General features: G+C 35.8%; 1 protein-coding gene across 3 annotated transcripts in view; it reads left to right on the top strand.

Annotated features, from left to right (window-relative positions):
- LOC110098101 (protein SHOOT GRAVITROPISM 6) overlaps positions 1 to 12,261 on the top strand; it is a gene marked incomplete at its 3' end in the record, with an annotated part of 98,186 nt that overhangs the window by 35,798 nt on the left and 50,127 nt on the right. For 2 of the 3 annotated variants that reach the window (XM_028692244.1, XM_028692242.1), the window contains 9 exon segments: positions 1,073 to 1,162; positions 2,906 to 2,983; positions 3,106 to 3,173; positions 3,279 to 3,378; positions 5,740 to 5,910; positions 5,992 to 6,081; positions 6,230 to 6,295; positions 10,078 to 10,176; positions 10,262 to 10,336. In XM_028692244.1, the coding sequence (XP_028548077.1) occupies positions 1,073 to 1,162; positions 2,906 to 2,983; positions 3,106 to 3,173; positions 3,279 to 3,378; positions 5,740 to 5,910; positions 5,992 to 6,081; positions 6,230 to 6,295; positions 10,078 to 10,176; positions 10,262 to 10,336 (837 nt within the window). 3 annotated transcript variants of the gene reach the window in all.

The following is a 12,261-nucleotide window of genomic DNA, read 5'->3' as shown; positions in this document are numbered from 1 at the left end:
ATCGGATATATCCTTCACCAGTTCCCCTCCTTGGAAGTGGCTCCAAAGGTGGCATCTCCTCTTCTTCCCCCAAAATTTCTACCTCTCAATCCTCCCTCATTGTCCTTATATTAGGGTTCTCTCTACTTTCTTCGGTCAACGGTGCCCTTTTATCTGATGATGCCATATTGGCTTGAATTCTAATATCCTTTTCATCATCTCTTCCGGATTTGAAAATCTTTCCTCAATAGCTGAAATTTGCTCTCCGAATTCAGATTTCAGATTTTCAACTACTCCATCACGCTTCTCCTCCAATGCATCAACCTTTTTAGCCTCCATAGGTCCCATAAAAGGTGCTATGATACCGATTTGATAGGAATCCGATCTCCACATAGTCAAAACAACAATAATGAATTGAAAACGTAGCAGAAACCAACAAGAAAAAAATGAGATTATGGTCTAATTTTATTGATATCAGCACAACAAAGCAAGATGTAAGTAATTAAAGGTAGAATTAATCCTGTTTGTGCACCCCCTCTTCTTGCCCGTTGCTCACAGTAGCGGGGCCCACAGGGCTCTTCTGCCCGACAGCTGGACCGCCACACCTTGTTGGGGTTGGGTTGATTGGCTAGACCGGCTCAACTAGTCTATCATCCAAATCTCCATCATATTGAGTGTTTGTGGCATTACCATTAATCCAATTTGATTTTTTCAATATTTTTCACGAAAAAATCCTCCTAGCTCAGTCAACTGCCAGCTAGACAACCGGGCCAAATAAAGATACACTGCTTATGCAAATTACTACCTAACCAAGTGCACATAGGATATCATTAGTTGTCATTTCTTATGACTGCATGTTGCATGAATGTGTTGATCATTCCACACATCAGTAGGATCATATCTTACGATCCTGTTCTTCTTAAATTTTGCATCTTTTTTCCTTCTGACATACCATTTTTCCTTCTAAAATTTTTACTGCATAGCACGAGTTCTCAGTTTTGAATATACTTTTTCCATTGGCACTGGAATGCTTTTGCTTGATTTTATCAACTTTTTTGTTTTTTTTGCTTTCATAATGTTATATTCTTTTCAGGATCTCAACAGCATTTTGTCCACACTTCTTCCTGTGGCATACATAGGTAATTACAATGATGATCCTCCAGGTATTTCGAAAGCACTAAAGGTGATTCCTATATCAAGTACTGTCAGCCTTACTAATGGCATATATCATTTTCATATTAGTTCCATTTTATCAACCTTTTATGCTCTTTTTTATTTTGAGTTCTTGGTTGTATTTCAAAGTTAGAGGCGGGTTTTTAAGGCTGTCATCATTTCAATCTACTATTGTAATTTGTGGTGGTACATGTTGATATCCCTGTGAGATGTGCTGCAAATTTTTGAACTATGAATGTTGGTTTCTAATTGTTTGAGCGTTTCTGGTCGTTCATACTCTACTCTTCCCTTATCAAGTTATTGTGTTCCTTTTTTTAAAAAAATAATTTAAGTTCCCTTAAAGGAGAAAAGCTTGTATTTTAAGCTTTTAAGCTTGCAAATGCAAAATTTCTGGCTATTAATGCGGTTACTTTTATTCATACTAAGCATGCTGTTTCCTTTTTGTTAACTAAAGGGCATCCACTTCCGTGTTCACTCTGTCTTCGTCCGTTTATTAAGTTGTATTTGGAAGTACTTGTATTCATATTTTGCATCGATTTTTGAATTTTAATTGAAAGTTCATTTCATATGGTGAATCTCAGGGATTGTTTGACTTGCTGAAAATGAAACGCGGAGTAAACATAATGCAATATAAAAAGAGTGTAATGTATTTGAAATGTTTTGGAGTTGTTTGGATAAGTGCAAAAAAAAAAAAAAAATGCAAGTAATTTTTTTGTTTGTCTTGAACTAGAATGAATGTAGTGTTAAAGTCCAATGAAGGTGGTGGTTAGCAGCTATGGGGAGTGATGGTGGCAGACAACAATAGTATCACACTCCATTTTGACCCCCTTATAGTCAATCTAGAGTGTAACAGAGAAGAAAAATATGAACATATCTCCTCCTTACTTACACCCATTCTGAACTATCTCTATCAGAATCAGGGAGTAAGAAGTACCCTATTTAGAATATCCTAACATATCAAGCTTTATAGTTCATAAGAGGAAGCATATATAATATACCTCAAATAAAATACACATCTCAATTGAAATACAGAGCTTTATTAATACTTTTAAAATTTACTTACATACCCATATGTAAGTGGGGAGTTACAGTAATAGGAATAAAATAATAAAATGACTGTTTATTATTGAAGTATATTAATTGTTATCAATTACATGTTAAGTAGCTTAGTTTTAAATTTACTGTTATTGAAGTATATTAAACAGTTGTGAATTTAATAGTTATACATATACAATTAGATTAAGAGTTAAATATACTTCTATATGTTGAAATGCTTAAAATTAAAAGTAGAATTTAATGAAAAAAAGTTAACGTTTAGAAGAAGTTATGCTTACCTTTGTTTTGAGCATTTTGAGTATTATAAGCAGGGGGCCGGGTAGCAATGATAAACAATTTATAGCGTATTTGAAACTCAACGAAATTTAATGATTAAAAAAAAAACAAAACATCAAACTTGAACTAGATAGTGAATTCCAAATACTTCAGAATTTAACTCTGCATTTCTTTTACTTCAAACCATATATTAATATTTTTAAAAACATTGCATTTGGAATACTTAATACTTATTTTATTTCAAACCAAACTGCCTCTTAGTTTAAATTAGGTGATTTTAGTTGAGTTTTAAAAGACTTGCTATACGTTTTCAGTGTTTGGGCGCCAATTTGCAGATTTTGCAAGTTTAAGGGACTAATTATTCAGTTTTCCTAATAATATGTAAACTAAGTGATGATACGTGTTTTTTCTCTTTTGGCAGGCATATAATGAGATTCAGCATTGTTTTCTTGTTATTGGTTCAGTTTATCCAGAGGATCTGTATGCATACCTTCTGAGTGTGAGTGGCATTTTTTGTATAGAAGCAAAACATTTATAATTAGAATGAATATTATTGTGCTTAAAACTGTGAAATTCATTCTTCTTTCTTTTTGGTATTTGATATTAATAATTGTCATCCAGAAATGTCAGGCAAAGGATGAGTATTTTATAGTTGGAGCACTCTGCGCCATAAAACATCTCTTGCCCAGGTTATAATATGCTCAATTAAAATCTATGAATGAGATTTCTTTCAAATCTCCTTGAATCCTGTATTTGTTTCTAAGTTCTAACTACTGCTTTTTTTCTTAACCAAGGTTGTTGGAAGCTTGGCATGCCAAAAGGAATTTGCTTATTGAAGTTGTAAAGTCACTTTTAGTTGAGCAGAGTTTAGGTGTGCGAAAGGCACTTGCTGAGGTTCCATTTATGATTTTGTCATCGGTTTCTATAATTTTTTTTCTTTGCCAGTTTTTTTAAAAGTAATTTCCTTCTTAGAGCCATCGTTGATGGTTCTGAAGCTTAGTGTGCATTTGGTAATACTTGTGTTCTGGTATTGTTGATAAAACATTTTGTATGATTGGCTTTGAGTACAACGAAGGCTTTTTGGTAAAAAAATAAAATAGATAAACTAATAATAAATGCAAAATTTTAAATGGAAATGTTATTACAGTTTATGAGCTGTTAAAATGACCGAAGAGGAAATGATTCATGAAATTTTATTTGATTTATTATTTGTATAACTGTGGCTTAGTGTGGTGCTGTTGGGAAAGGGGGCTGAGGTTTATAGAGGTTAGTGGTGATGGCACAGGTGGAAGTGCATTCAGTGAGCTGAAATGATCGATCAGTTAACCATTGGTTTCTTCAGACTGGACATTATGCTTATTATGGCTTCCTATCAAGGATGTTCTCATCATTTAAATGCCTAAAGCTGCTTCAAGATACACATGGGCTTTGGCAGTAGCACCTTGGACAACTTCCCTTTTTTTGATGTTGGGCTAGAGCAGCTTTGGGCCATAACAGCTTTAATATACGGAGCAACCACTTAAAATTGAAAATTGTGGTACAAAGTCTTCCTTTTAATGAATTAAACTGATGCAAGACTAAGCGAAATAAGTAATGCAAATAGAGATTTATGCTAAGATAACATCAAAGACAACAAAATAAACTTCATAAAATATTAAGAATAATAAGAAAATTTGAACTATTAGATCATGTGATAGCAAGAAACTAACAAGTAAAGGCTAAACAATAACAAAAGGTGAATCAATTTAGACTAGCTCACTAGAGTTTCTGTTCAATGACATCAATTTAGACTAGCAAATATGGATTGGCATAAGTCTAACATTTAATTAAGGGACTAGTCACTAGAGTTTTGGTTTGCTCATATTTAAATAGAACTTGGCTGATTAATCAACACATATGAGATGATGCTACTGTAGATGAAATGAGAAGACCAATATTTAGCTAGATGAAGAACAAGAGGAAGGTTTGATACTTAGCTCATGAATGGGAGGAATGGAGTCATTGATGAAATGAAGGCTAGTTCCTCCTTGGCCCTTGAAATCCTTGCTCTTTGTTGAATTAATATCCTTGTTGCATTAGTAGAAGCTAAGTTTCCTTGGAGAGGTAGATTAGTGAGGAGGGAAAAGAAAGTGTCAGCTATATGAGGATTTGGAAGTGAACTTGGCCGATTTCATGGGGACGGGGATGGGAGAGATGATTGGCTGATTTTAATTCCTTGGAAAGAGAGAAGTCAGCTTGGGAAGTGAAGAGGTGGGGGCTAGTTGCTTGGGGAAGAGAAATGGTTGATATGGTTTGTTTGGGAAGGGAATTAGTTGACTTGGGAAAGGGAAAAGTCAGCTTGGGAGATGAAGTGGTGGGGCTGTCATCTTGGGAAAGAGAGAGGGATGATGTGGCTTGCTTGGGAAGGGAATTAGTTAGCTTTGAAAAGGAAAAAGTCAGCTTGTGAGGTGAAGAGGTGGCACTGGTTGCTTGGGGAAGAGAAAGAGCTGATGCGGCTTGGGAAGGGAAAAAGTTAAAGTAGATGCGGATCTCCAAAGGTCACAATTAATTGAGATAAATGCTCAATTAATCTGAATTAATTTCATAATTTGGGAAGCCCAAGGGTCAAGGGTGTTGGGGAGAAAGTGGAGGCAGATTGAGAGAAAGAGAGGGAGGTGGTTGTTGGTTGAGGGCAGAAGGTTTCTGCAGTTGGGGGGGTTGTTTGGGCGGCTAGGGAAGGAGAAAGAGAGAGAGAGAGAGAGAGAGAGAGAGAGAGAGAGAGAGAGAGAGAGGGAAGATGGTACCAAGTAAGAGCTCACACGCCGTTGGGTATTTTTTTGCCCTTCTCCAAAGGACTTCACACACAAACACAACTTATCAAGAGAAGAGAAATCATATAATCAAAAATTTATACAAAATATTAATCATCCATACAAGAGAACAATGAGCCATATTTATAAGCACCAAAAACATGAAAGGAACAAAGGACAAGAGGGCCCTTGGCCAAACAACACAAAAGCTTCCTTAAGTGAATGTAAAACTGTAATAAAAATAAATAACATCACATAAATCTCCTACAACACACAAAACTAAAAATATAAAGGCTCAATCAAGGCCGTAGATCTCCGGCCTCTATGGTGATATACCTTCCAGGCTCTGATGTCCCCATCATAAACATTTACCAAACCGCCATTAGTTTTATGAAAGTGAGCTGGATATGAAGCTTTCTCATTTATTCTTTATTCTTTGATTTAATGCTTTTGCCATTTATTCCAGTTACTTCTTGTTATGGCTTCACATTGTTACTTTGACGGGACTTCTACGGAGCTGTTTATCGAATATCTTGTTCGCCATTGTGCTATATCGGATGATGAGAAATATTTGAAGTCCTCTAATGAGCTTGTTTGGAAAGGAAATCCCTTTCAGCCTTTCTATAGGAAAATTGAGGTCTGTCTGCTTATCATATATGGCCAAATTTGGAGAGCTGCAACAGTAACATGTGTGTTATAAGTTGATTTTTCTGATCAGGTGAATATATCTGCTGTAAGTCCTGCCAAGCTGAGAGTTATCTGTGAAAAAGGCCTTCTTTTACTTGCTGTTACCATTCCAGAAATGGAGGTACGACTTCAGTTTGTTCTAAGTTAAAGCTTTACTCCTTCCCTGTTGTATAAGATAATATTATATAGATTAACTTATAATCATCATAAATATTCATTACAGTGATTTGCTCGCTTTAATATGGCTTTATTTTCTCCTTCGTTTGCAGCATATCCTTTGGCCTTTCCTCTTAAAGATGATTATACCCAGGGAGTATACAAGAGCAGTTGCAATAGTAAGTTTTCCTTTAATATTGTATACCCTTTTATATTTATATTTTACAGTATATGTGACGTGAAATCACATAGGAATTGCACGTAGAAATTTATAACGATTGAATTAGGCGTCGCAACTTAAACTTAATGTTTCACTTTGAAAAGATTTTACGAATTTAAAATTGTTTAAATTGATATGGCAAGTAACCACACAATAGAAGACAAGATCTCAAAATAATATCAAGATTATAATGAAAATAAGTAGTGCAACAAACAAACAATCCACCACGTAACAAAGAGAGGATTCACCTCGAGTTTCCCTCACTCACACTCTTTAAGGGTTAGCGGAAGAAGAACCGCCACAATCCGGAAGATGCCACCACGAAGGAGAGGAAGTTGAGAGTTCCAACGAAAGTTAGCCGGAGGAGGGACTATTTGTAGACGACCGATGATCCACCAATGTCCGGTGGGAAGATGCTTGACTTCTTTCTTGCAAGAGAGCTCATGGGATGAGGAATTCCAAGAAGGTGGGCAAGGAAGAGGGCCAGCCAAGTGTGGAGGGAATTAGGGTTTGTGGGGTCTAGGTTTGGGGTTATGGAAAGAACATTAAATCTGAAATTAATTTCAGATTTAATTAAATGAGGGAAAATAATTTAAAATTCAAATTCAAATTCAAATATGGGTTAGAAGAATTAGGGTTATTAAATTCTCTTTAAAATTAATTACCAAGGAGGAGAATCAATTAAGAGAATTAAATAAGGGTGGACGGAAGGATTATAATTCAAATTTTGAATTAAAAAATTTGGAGCATGGGGAGGGCCGGCGGCATAGAGAGAATAGCGGGGAGATTGGGAAGGGTTTAATAGTTTCCTAATGCACTCCTATTAATTAGGGATGAAATATGAATGATCAATCTAATTTAAAATTAAATTAGAACCCAATTTATAAACTTTCATAATTTAGCTTTCTTAGTTTAGGAAAGTATTTGAAATTCGAAATTTGAATTTCAAATTATTTAGATCTTTTCCAAACCAATTAGGATATTTTAGGTAGGTGTTAATGATGATTGATTTCATCATCCAAGGGGAAATAGGAAGGGGGTGGCCAGCGGTGGGGCTAGGGCTAGCTAGGCCGGCGGTTTGGGGGTGAAGGTGGGGTGGTCGTCGGCATGTGGATGGGGTGAGGTGTGGCTTGCGGCTTAGAAGGAGATTGGGTAAAAAGGTCCGGCCGGTGGAGGTGGGTTGGATTGGCCGGCGGTGGTGGGAGGGAAGATAAGGTGGCCGGTGATAGGGAAAGGAGAAATGACTAAAATGCCCATAGACCCTCTCCTCTCAAGAACTCACAAGGAGATCAAACAAGAAAAGCTGAAGTTTTTCATTCATAATTATCATTATTCAAATACAAGACCAAGGACCTAATATATAGGCCTCATAGAGAAAGAAAAGAAATGACTAAAATGCCCATAGGGCTACAACTCAACTCAACACACAAGCAAGGGTACAAACATAAATAAAGAAAGTCTGAACTAATTCATAAAATATCAAATATATAAGTTCCTCATCATAGCCGTCGATCTACGATGCTTCCGACAGTAGACATTCCGGAATCTCCTACTGATGTCGTCATCAATATGTCTTGAAAAAATTGGAATACATAGGGCTTTAATACCCTCCACATTGTGCACTCGCTTCACTCGGCCATCATCTAGTTTCCCGCACTCGTACGTGTTGCACCATCTTGACTTTTTTCTTGCGTGAGGCCTCAACAATGTGCGCTATGCACGCTCTCCTGATCTTTGACACCGACGCCAATCAACTTGCTTTTCCTTGCGCTTTGGCTTAGATAGGGCTTTCATTCTTAGTACCTCTTACACGTAGGGTTGTTGTGTTGCCTTCTTTTGCTGCTTGCCTTCCGTGGATTTTTGATCTTCCTCCTACCTTTGATGTGTTGTTACCTTCTTCTGCTGCTTTCTCACATGGTGCTGGAGTTTTGGTTGAACTAGACGTTGCTTCTCATTTAGAGAAGGTGTGGATTGGTTCCTTGACTTGTGGATATCGGCAAAGAGTTGAATTTGAAGACATTCCAACATGTTTATTTCCTTGAAAAAAAATTTTCTGCATATTTTGTTAGAATGCTTCAATGCTCGTCCAAATATGAGAGTCTAATTATCAGGCTCAACAGATACAATCAAGTGATCATGTTCGACCCTCTTCCAGTTTGTTCACTTCAACACTTGCAAGCTTTACCATTGATCCAGATCCATCAAGTATTGTAACACTTCATCTTCCTCCAATTTGTGAATACAACGATGATTAGGATAGTCATCAACAGTCTTATGATTCAAATGAGAGCACTAATAGTGTAGACCTACAGTTGTATGGGAGGTTTCAATTTTATTTACTGGACGAGTCAAGAATTAAAAAAATTATCACCACTCCATGTTTTTATCACGCTTCAAGCAAGGTGGTCTAAATGAATATTTTTTGATTGTTTTCATGTTCTTAGGGATTTGTATCCTAGGCTATCATGCTATCTCTATCATATACTTTACTTTTTTTTAGTGTTAATTCTCGGTAAGTACCTTTCATGTACACATACATTGTGTAGTTATAATATTTTGCTTTAAAAAAAATGTAGAGAAAATTGCAACATCCATCCACTTGCATGTCTAAACTTTTGTGTACTTGCTTACATTCGCATAAACTTGTGCGCTTATGCATATTAAATGTATGATTCATTTTGTCTTAACTATGGTAATAAAAAAATGCAACTTATCAAATTGCGAAAACCAATGTGCATTACACATGAGAAATTATGCTTTAAAATTGCGCCATCAATAAGGCTCACCTCAATGTAATTTAAAAAAAAAACAGTAAGGCATACTCCTCATGCTTACTTGATGAGGCTTAAGCCTCAAACGGGGTGAAGGTGTGCCTCACCGCAAATTTATCGTAATTTTTAAGAGGCGTACGTCTAAAAAAGTAATGTTTAAATATTTTAAATTTTTTAATATATATATTAAACCTATTTTTTATTTCTAAACCAGACTAAACTTGAGAATAAGCGCGCAACTTGAAACTCACAGTCGCATGACCTCATCCATGCACTCGATCCTATAGTGTCACCGTCATTGCTGTGCTACTGTCTCTGCTTCTCCTCTAATACATTTTCTCTTGTTGCTGAAAACCAATTTCTTTGTTTTTAATATGAGGGAGGAGAGAGTAATTAACTACAATGATGATTTTAATGATTACCTTCTAAGTGATGCAAGAGAGAGATTTTTGAATTCATAAATTGTGACTTTATACTGCTTGTGTATGTTGAATTAGGATACTTTATTCATCATTGTTTATAGTTTATATGATTTTTAATATCCTTTGACTTTTTATGATTATTATAATGTTACTATTTCATTTTTTTTAAATTAATTTAATGATTTAATTATGATGCTTGCACCTCAAAACACCTTGGGGCTTGTGCTTCGCTTTATAGAATAGAACTCCTCAATATCTGATTGTGCAATTTCAAACTTTATGTGCAGCAATGTAGTAAATACACATTTTTATTCACACAATCAATTATCATTGGCTGAAATCATCTATGCATGCATGGAATGATAAGCTTCGGATAATGGCTGAGATTCATTTTTTCAAGATCAGGAGAATATCAATATAAACTCTGTTTCTTACTATAATGATATTTTGCAGATTCACAAACTCAGATTCTGAACTAATTTAAAGTGCTTATGAATGGGGGAAAAATTGAAATTTTGTTGCTCACTATGTATGCTACTTTTTGTCAGGTTTGCAAATGCATATCTGAATTGCACAAACATCGGTCATCTCTTGGCAACTTGATGTCCAATGGATTGACTTCATCAGATCAAATTCCCGACCCTATGGTAGCTAGCTTGTTAATGCTGCGATTGTAATTACTTGTATTTTTAGGAGTGGTGATCGTAGCCTGATGACTTGTTGCTATTCCAGGATCTCCTTGCACGTTTGACTGTCCTACTTTGTGACCCCCTCGCTCAGGAGCAGTTGACAACACAGATTCTAACGGTTTCTGCTAATTTATATTATTCGCTTTCAATTCTATACTTTTTGATAAATGAAAGTTTTGTTGTTTCCATTCTTTTAAAATTGTTTTTTATGATACACTCACAGAATCGTATAAATATCATTGTCTGTGAAGAATGTTTTCTGAGAGGCTATTTTCTGTCAAGTATGGTGATTTAATTCTATTTGTGTTGAGCATGTCTAAATATTGGTGATTACATCATCATCATTTGCTTGATATGGATTAATTGGGGTTGTCTTTATGAATCCTCATTCACCATTTTAATGCTATACGAACAAGATTTGTTGGATTTATTGATAAACAAAAAATAGAAGGAAGAAAGGGGGAAAGAGAGTGTGGTAGGGGTGGAAAGGTACATGATGATTCCTCAAGTTATTGATCTTGAAATACTTCAAGAAACATGTGTTGACTCATCAAATTATGATGTTAAATTCTCAAAAGAACTTGTTGGAGATGCAAATTGATGTAGGCAAATTAGAGCAAAGCACAAAGAGAGATCAACAAAGAGAATCAAATCTTACTTTTTTAAAATTAAGACATAACTTAGAGAACAAAATAAGTTAGAGAAAACAACATTTTTACCCTCCGGGGTAATATATCGTATTCTTATGCCGTGCCCGATTATAAAATATGCAATCCGTTCGAGGATACAAAAATTCTTCAACAACAACTACTAGAAAAAGAAATGATGAAATGCTACACTAGTCTGAAATGAGGAATAACTGATTAACAACTGACAATTAACTTTAGACAGCTAAGGATGAACTAAAATAAAACATGAGAAATTAATCATGGCTGCAATTTTATAGGTGACATTATGATTGACAATCAAGAATAAGCATTCTATGCCCATCAATTCTTTTGGTCTGAGAAGAACTCTACCTAGAGAGTACGTAGCTGAAGTGCTAGAGAGGCAAACCTGAATCTTTTTGTTTTTGCTAAATTCAGAGAATTAGAGAAGGAAAATGCTTCATTTTATTATACAAAATTATCCATTTTTATAGATCTATACAAGATATCTTAATAAAGATACAAAGAACTTCAGAATCATGCATAATCGCCTTAATATAATCCTTCTTAAATCAGCCGCCCAAATATAGAAGGAGATTGGCGTGATCCAGGTGAGCATCCAACGGGTCCCCATGCTAGCCGTGGGATCAAGGGTTAAGGAATGGTTGAGATTTAACAGTGTGATCCAGGTGAGCTTCCCACGAATCCCCATGCTAACCATGGGATCAAGGGCCAAGGGACAGTTAGGATTTTAACACTCTCTCTCAAGCTAGGGAATATAGATATGTCATTCCCAACTTGGTAATTAGTCCTAAAAAATAGAGTTATCAAGTCCCTTGGTGCACTATAGAGTCCTCCATTTGGTCAATATTTTTGGAGAAATTAGCTTTAAACATTGTGGTAGCAAAGGGTAGCAATGAAGGCTATATTAAGCATGGCAATTGATGCTATCAAATATTATGTACTATTATTTTATATTGAACATTAGTATGTTTTTTTTTTTATGTTCTTTTCTTTTTTTAGCTATCCAGTGATGGGAAAGCATCCAATGATCATGGTAGGTAGTGCTTGGGGCTCGGTAGACCTTTGGTTTGCTGGCTCGATTGGTCCTTGGCTGCTGCTGGTTCACGGGTTGGCTTATGGTCCACGGTTTTGGGGCCTATGGTGATATGTGGAGAAGGTTGGTTCATTGGATTGGAGCTCATTTTCTTAGTTGCTAGCTCATTAATGATGAGCTAAAGTTTAGTAGCTCATTAATGTTCTAAAGGTAAGCTCATAAGTTGGATTCATTATTGGAGTGGTCTTGTCCCTTCTCCTCCCCTTTTCTTCTTTAATATTTATCTTTGTCCCATGGGATTCCGTGGCTGTTTTTGGGCTTCCTGTGCTGGTTGTTTCC

This window comes from Dendrobium catenatum, unplaced genomic scaffold, assembly GCF_001605985.2.
Source record: "Dendrobium catenatum unplaced genomic scaffold, ASM160598v2 original_scaffold_153000, whole genome shotgun sequence".
Taxonomy (NCBI): Eukaryota; Viridiplantae; Streptophyta; class Magnoliopsida; order Asparagales; family Orchidaceae; genus Dendrobium; species Dendrobium catenatum.
Note: the sequence above shows the minus strand (reverse complement) of the source record. Positions and strands in the feature narration are given on the sequence as shown.